The sequence below is a fragment of the Diadema setosum genome, chromosome 2, assembly GCF_964275005.1.
Source record: "Diadema setosum chromosome 2, eeDiaSeto1, whole genome shotgun sequence".
NCBI classification, from domain to species: Eukaryota; Metazoa; Echinodermata; class Echinoidea; order Diadematoida; family Diadematidae; genus Diadema; species Diadema setosum.
In genome coordinates, this window is record NC_092686.1 from 35362023 (window position 1) to 35370106 (window position 8084).

Genomic DNA, 8084 nt, shown 5'->3' on the forward strand with positions numbered 1-8084 from the left:
GTTTCCTTGTCATTCGAAATAAAAAGTCTCAGATTAATCAGTCGAAGAGATTTCGTCTTCTTGTTTGTCGAAAGCGAAAAGTTTCATGAGTACTGACGGAATTAAATAGATAAATGTTAGCAATTATGAGGTTACAAAATAACCCTTGAAGAGGAAATCCAGTCCAATTAATATAAGTTAGTCTGATAAAAAGAGAGTAAAATTTAACGAGTTCAACAGTAAAAATTTTACTGAAATCGGATGAAAAATAAGGAAGTTATGAAATTTTGAAGTTCGTAACTTCAGAATAGTGATCAGTTAGATGGAGGATTTGAGCATCAGGCATAATTACGTTTGAATGAAAAACTGGAAATTTCAACATTTTATGTACAGACTACAGTGTATATATGGCAAGTTGTGGGGAATGACATGCTCACTTTTCCATTTGCATATTTATATTGACTGTTCAAGAACGGTTTTCCCCCAAAATAGCGAAACTTCAAAATGTCATAATTTCTTCTCTTTTTTTTTTGTCCGATTTCGATCAAATTTGTACCGTTGAACTTGTGATATTTTACCCTTTCTTATCAGACTAACTTATATTTGGACTGGATTTCCCATTTAAGGTACCACTGTCATCAAAAGAAAGCAAGTGTGTATGCGATAATGATCTTAAGAGAAAAATTCATCAAAATTTCATAAAGAGAGTAGAAAGAAAGGTAGGGGAGGGAGAGAAACAAATTATGACCAAGTGATTTAATTTAAAAACCAATTTATACTGATCTATACCAATTTATACTGATCTAAACTGCGAAATTTTAGTTATCAAACTTTATTTTTAATGATGAAGTGCGATGATCGATCGTATCGATGTAAAGTCATCAAAGTCTATTTACATAGAATATTTGAATACTTGAATACAATAAAGACCCAAGTCCATTAAAGCAAAATCTGAAGGAAAAAAACCCAAAGCAAATAACATTCTATTATTCTTATTTTTTCAGTTATGGGAGTTATCAATACAAACTGAAATGCAAAGCCTTCATTAAAATGATAGTCATTCGCATTACACACTCGGATGCAAGTCAATGAACGGAAAGTAAAACATCACATGTTTTTGATATATTGAGTTGGCTGACAATTTTGAAATAATCACAGGCAACAACGTCTGTTTCGCACAAGCAGAAACTGTACGCCATATCAAGAGCTTTTGACATGATAATTATGTTCACGAAAAAAAAAATGAGTGGAAGGTTTACCTATTGGTGAAGTGATACATTTCGGCAGAATACACACAACATGAATGACGCATAGCAATTTACATTCTTATGGGACAGGTTGTTACTCTAGTAACCTATCGTTTACAGCCGCCGGGTCCACATGTATCAAATTAGTGAGTGATCACCATAGCTGAGGCAAAGGGCAAATCAATTTTCCTCACGAATTTCATTTCACGCCATTGTATGTCCGTAGATTCAAAAGTATTTTCGTTTCACCTCATAACTCAACCGTGATAGCCAAGGGACATGTATTACGTACTGTTCACACAATAATGCATTCTCTCTTCGACTAATTGAACCTAATGACACGAGTTCGTGCGATTGTAAAACATGTGATTATGAGCGAAACATATACCAATGTAAATGATATCAAAATTCTTCATTGTCCAAGAATACTGCCGATAGTTTCACGAATATTTTTTTTTCCACCCAACCTGGAAGAGCGGGCTCAACGGTGATAGCCAAGGGACATGTATTACGTACTATTCACACGATAATGCATTCTCTCTGCGACTAATTGAACCTAATGACACGAGTTCGTGCGATTGTAAAACATGTGATTATGAGCGAAACATATACCAATGTAAATGATATCAAAATTCTTCATTGTCCAAGAATACTGCCGATAGTTTCACGAATAATTTTTTCCCACCCAACCTGGAAGAGCGGGCTCAACGGTGATAGCCAAGGGACATGTATTACGTACTATTCACACGATAATGCATTCTCTCTGCGACTAATTGAACCTAATGACTCGAGTTCGTGCGATTGTAAAACATGTGATTATGAGCGAAACATATACCAATGTAAATGACATCAAAATTCTTCATATGTCCAAGAATACTGCCGATAGTTTCACGAATAATTTTTTTCCCACCCAACCTGGAAGAGCGGGCTCTCAATCAAAGTAACGTTCGCAAGGAACCAAAAGAAGCAGGCTAAAACAAACCAACTTCAAAATCTTTGAAAGATCAACATAAGCATGGCTGCTTCATGGATAGACAAGTCCAAATCTACTAAACCACGTAGTAAACGGGTTCACCTAATCGGTAGACCATATAACCGGTATATAGCAGCGGTCTCTCCCTCGATGCGTCCAGCAAGCCCGGCCCAAGACGAATGATGACTACGTCGTCATGCTCCAGCTCCACCAACACCGACGCGCTGGCGAAGTCCAGGGGGTTTGCGATGCTCGGCACGAGGGTCTGGTTGACCAGGGAGGTGGCGAAATCGAGGCTCTTACCACTTTTTAGTTTGAGCAGTTCCACCTGCGTGGTTGCTTCCGTGGTCGTGCTCGAGAAGCTGTAGTAGAACGCGTAGACGCCGTGCATCGGTGCTGGAAGAAGACATTTCATAATGCTTACTTTCTTAGTATTTACACCCTCCTACGTGTAATCATAATGATATTGGTACATACATCATGTTTGGCTGCGTTTAAAGCCATGCAAATTGATTCTATGAATTAAGAAAGGAGTGTAAAATAAGTTTTTATTTATGCATTCTCTGCTGTCTAATGTTATTCATTTTTGAGGAGTTGAAATAAACGTATCACAATATACATATCCCTTGGATCAGCTTCTCAACATTCGAAAGAAATCTAACTAGAGTAAACGCGTACAGACACATAACAGTGCTTATCTAAATTATAGAGTGTTTGATGGTTGGTCACAGTTGATTTATTTTATTCAAAATTCGAGTCATATTTACCGATACGATAACATCACTCTACACAAATCAAATGACAAGTATGTTTTGATATCAAGGGCGCCTGAAGCGGGGGGGGGGGGGGGGGGGCAGGGGTGGCACTTGCCCCCCCCCCCCTCCCCCCCCCCCAAAATGTTGGGGGGGAGGCAAAACGAGTTGCCCCTGCAACAAATAATTAATCGCAGATTTAAAGACCAAAATGAACAATAAAGGTATATTTCTTGTCTAAATGTTGTAATTTCATAACTGAAAATGCAAAAATTTTCGCCCCTAACGGGGCGAAAATTATAATACACTAACAACATACATTATTGTATATACACATTGTAACTTATGAGTAAATTTAGTGTATACGTAGATGGTAGCCTCGTGTCTTCTAGTGTGCCCGCTGAAACATACCTTCTTTGCTTTCTAGCAGTATAAGAATATTTTTTATTGTTCGAACGATGCGATCACGTTTAAGCTTTTAATGAGTACATTTCAGATAAATTGCAAAGTGAAAGTTGCTCGCTCGTTCTGCTTATCGTAAAATGAAAAGTTTTCATAAGTTATTATGTTAGTCCTTCGCAGTGATTTCTTTTACTATGTTTAATTCCTCAGAAATTTAATTTAAAATGCTCTACAAAAGCGACTTTTATACTCTGTTTTTTACAAAAAGTCCCTACCGTGGGAGGGGGTATCCCCTCCCACCCCGCTCGCCGCCCCCCCCCCCCCCCCCCCCCCCGCTGGGTCGCTTCGCTCCCTCGCCGAGGATCTCACACCATCACATTATTAATGTACTCCGGTATGTTATGATCATAGTCCTTCTAAATGATTTTTTTTTTCAATATGTTAATTCCCTAGAAATTTGCTTTAAATTCTCTATAAACGCTACTTTTATGCTCTGTTTTTACAAAAAGTCCCTACTGTGGGAGGGGGTCTCCCCCCTCCCACACCCCCCCCCCCCCGGCTTGGTGGCTTCGCTCCCTCGCCGAGGATCTCACACCATCACATTATTATGTACTCCCGTATGTAATAATCATAGTCCTTCGCACTGATTATTTTTCACTGTTTAATTCCTTAGAAATTTGCTTTTAAATGGTCTATAAACGCGACTTTTGTACCCTGTTTTACAAAAGCTCCCTACAGTGGGGGGATCCCCCTTTCCACACCCCCCTCCCGCTCGCTCGCTTCGCTCCCGCGCCGAGGATCTCACATCGTCACATCCTAATGTGCCCCCGTTGAGATTTTGCCCCCCCCCCCCAAAAAAAAAAAACAACAAAAAAACAACCAAACAAATAAACCAGAAGTGTTCCTGCGCGCTTGTTTGATATTGCCCCTCTTTATGTATTTCTTTTCTTCATCTTTCACTTGATACTAACCAGTAAAGTGGCCAGTGCTCGGGTCCAAGGCCTCGCCAATGTTGAGGTAGATCGTCTGCGAATTCTTCTTGAAGCCACCGATCTCGCGTGTCTCAGTCGACGTCCCCATGGACGACGTCCGCTCCGTGCTGAAGGCGATGCTCCGCTCGTACTTGTAGTCGGCTGCCGCCGGAGTGCACAGCGTCAAGACAACAACAATAGCGGCGGAGAAAATGCAGCACATTGTGATTCCCATCGATAGTGCCGTAGCCATCTTGGAGAGAAAAGGGCAGGTTGTGATACTGAACTGATATAAATCTAGAGAACAGGATTAGCAGTCTAATTATTGGTTAAAATCTGGGAATTTTGTGACAATCATATAAAACATACGAAATACCGGATAGAGTTCCACAAGCAGCTGAGAAGTATCCGATTATTAAGTCAACTGTAAAATCCCAGAGCCAACCCAACCTCAACCCTTTTACTAGGCCTATATACCCCGGTGCTCAGGCTAACTGACTTTTTTAAATCAAATTTTGTGTCATATTACTACGCCAAATATGCGACGTCTACACATTGTAAATTTAACCAGCATTGGTTAAATGTTCATAGATTATGTATGTGTTTATTCATGGATTTATGGTCTGTTCTGAGTAAACATTAGAGGGGTTGCATATTCAACTCTTGCCAAAATGTTACGCGTGGGACAATGTAATCTCAGTTGTGGCATGTCTAGTTAGTCCCGCACTTGGTACCAACTTTAGAGAAAGATATGACGTAGAAAATGAGAACACTATCTAAGACTAGTGGCAGTAATGTATTATGGCTATTGCTGAACGCTACAGCCTATTTATGCTGAGATAAATGCAACAATAAGGATGTATCGGCACCCGCAACAAGGTTCGACCTCCCCTGCCAAGGGTCGACAGTGCACAAAACACGTCATGTATTTATACGAGTTTAGGTTCTTACATAAAGCAAGCAGTGTCGAATTGTGGGTAGATTTGTTACTTAAATCATAGTCTAGACAAGTGACTTGAAACGTAGCAAGCCAAGGGATTGCTTCCTCCCTACTGTATGTAATTTATATCAAAACAAAGGGGCTGACACGAGTAACCAGCCGCCAAAAGAGACTTAAATATAGATTACAGTGGGCGTGACCCAGAGTAATCTATATCGTGTAAATGCTCTAAAATCGTATGGCAAAAGCACTGCGTCCTAAGTCACCCAACTAGCCTTGGTCTAGACCATTTAGATACTTTCATGCCTCTAGTGACTCTCCAACAATATAGAATTATTTGAATGATATGGCATCTTCCCCACTTGTTCGTATCGACATATCACTAACCTTCTTTCAAATGATTCCCGGCGATTCGGCAAAAGAATTAACTTGTCTCCCCAAGTCTCAAGTTCCAGGGTTGACTAGTGGGACAATGATATCCGTTTCCAGTCCACACGGCACATACAAGCACTATGAGCTAGCAGCCAACACCCTTAAATGAGAAGAGAAGCTTGGTCCTCGACAGTTAATTGCAGATTCGCCGTATTCATATCAAAACATTCCTCAAACACACTCACAACAGGACGGTTTGTAAATGTATGTAAATCAATACATACCTTTATGCCAAAGACTGTTCCCGGCAACAGGCTACGTAAAGCATGCCCGACACAGGTACAAATTGTAGATGCAAACTGTATTCTAAGTATTTATCAGAGGCAAGTGATTCAAGTAGCTTGACACCAGGCGTTTTCACATCAGCCCGATGTTTCGAAATATCGCGCTATTTTCTGACTTGGGAAATTAACCCGATCATGAAATAGCTCGCTATTTTCTGACTTGGGAAATTAACCCGATCATGAAATAGCGCGCTATTTGATAATGTGAATACAAATTAGCGCGCTAATTGATCGAGGAAATTTATCGAGTCCAACTCGGGAAATTTCCGAAATAGCAGGATAATTAATGCGAACTAGCGCGCTATTTGACAATAGGCGTTTTCACATCAGCCCGATGTGTCGAAATAGCGCGCTATTTTCTGACTAGGGAAATTTTCCCGATAGCGAAATAACGCGCTATTTGATAATGTGAACACAAATTAACACGCTAATTGTATCGCTCTGATCGAGAAAATTTCTCGAGTCCAACTCGGGAAATTTCTGAAATAGCGGGATAATAGCGCGCTATTTGATAATGTGAAAACGACTCGAGAAATTAGCGCGATGCATCCCATTATGCCAGAGTGTGTGACCCTATCGATCGAGGCAAACTGCACACAAATCACGAGGAATTTTTTGAGAGGGCACACACATTACTTATGCTGTTTGCACATACTCAGCTGTCGAATTAGCTCGAAAAAAAAAATTCGGGCTAGTTCTCTTCGGGCTGATGTGAATAAGAAATGAAATAGCGCGCTAATTCGCAATCGCGAAAAATATTTCGAGCTTGGATTTTTATCGGGCTGATGTGAAAACGCCTACTGTTCGGGCTGATGTGAATAGGAAATGAAATAACGCGCTAATTTGCGATCGCGAAATATATCTCGAGCTCGGATTTTTATCGGGCTGATGTGAAAACGCCTATAATTGTCTTCTCAAGGACAAAACATCCAAAGAATTTGAGTGCACATTCAAGTACTGGTAAGCTTTTCTGTTTCCTTCGTTCAGTTCATTTACCTTTCAATTCACTCATGGCAATTTGTATTCCAATTCACAATAGCATGGACTAGTTCAATAATACATTCAAATATTATGCATATTTGTTGCTTCATACAGTCTGTTCTCAACTTCTCACCTACGCTTGTACCTCTGCGTTGCCTATCCAAGCAACGGGGAACTTTTGCTACACGACGGGAAGACGAAAGGAATTGGATAATGAAAATATAGAATTATAATATGGAAGATAGAAAATAATAATGAAAAAGTAGGGTAACAAGCAAAGATATTTGGGAAAATATTCTCATACAGGAGGGATATAAAGATTTTTGTTCATCTTTATTTCTCCTTTCTTTCTATTTGATTTTCTTTCTCGCTGTGATTATTTGTATTTGATTTCACTTGGCACACAATTCATGTCCTTCTCATGTGACAAATTGTACAAGTGAATAGCAGATATTCATCAGAAAGTCCCAAAATCTATGGTTTCACAGTTTATCATCACAAAAGTGCCGGACTTGTGAATCTCGCGGTCGTAGTTGTTGAAGTGGAATCATCGTCATCGTGTGCGCGGTTGCCCTCTCTAGGCAAAAGCCTTGTTGTTGTTGATAGGCAAGGAGAGCACAATAACATTGCCGCCCTCTCTTGATCAAAACGTGTTAGCCGTCCTTCTGCACTTACGGACTCCTAATTCCAGAGCTTACCTGGCTCAATTTCCTAGTTTTCATACATGAGTGAGTGAATTGTTCTCTTAATGACAGAGGAATAATTCATTATTTTCTTCATGTGTTCATTTATGGAATGGACATTATTCTTTCAAGAGCACGAGACAAAGAAAACAAGGACCGTGTTGGATTTTCATGAGGTATATTGCGAGATTATCGAGAAAACGTATATTTCGTCATGACACCGGATATGATTTAAATAAAAAATGAAGCATTATTTACCTCTCATTGACAATACGTATTATTCACGTCTTATGTGGTCCTCTCCCCCACCTAACAAAATGAATTACACATGCGTTGAACAGATGTGATAAATGAACCATGTTCTAATACTAGCAATTTTATAATGAGATAGGCCAATATTTGATTTAAAATATACATTTTTTACAACATTCCATGTTTAC

General features: G+C 39.6%; 1 protein-coding gene across 1 annotated transcript; it reads right to left on the reverse strand.

The window, feature by feature from the left end:
* Positions 1 to 1099: 1099 nt before the first annotated feature.
* On the reverse strand, positions 1100 to 5841 carry LOC140242140 (uncharacterized). Its single transcript, XM_072321908.1, has 3 exons — positions 5652 to 5841; positions 4325 to 4577; positions 1100 to 2595 (listed from the first exon to the last, which is right to left on the reverse strand). Exons 2-3 carry the CDS (start codon positions 4575 to 4577, stop codon positions 2276 to 2278), a joined length of 573 nt encoding a protein of 190 aa, XP_072178009.1. The 5' UTR covers positions 5652 to 5841; the 3' UTR covers positions 1100 to 2275.
* Between the last annotated feature and the right edge of the window lie 2243 nt (positions 5842 to 8084).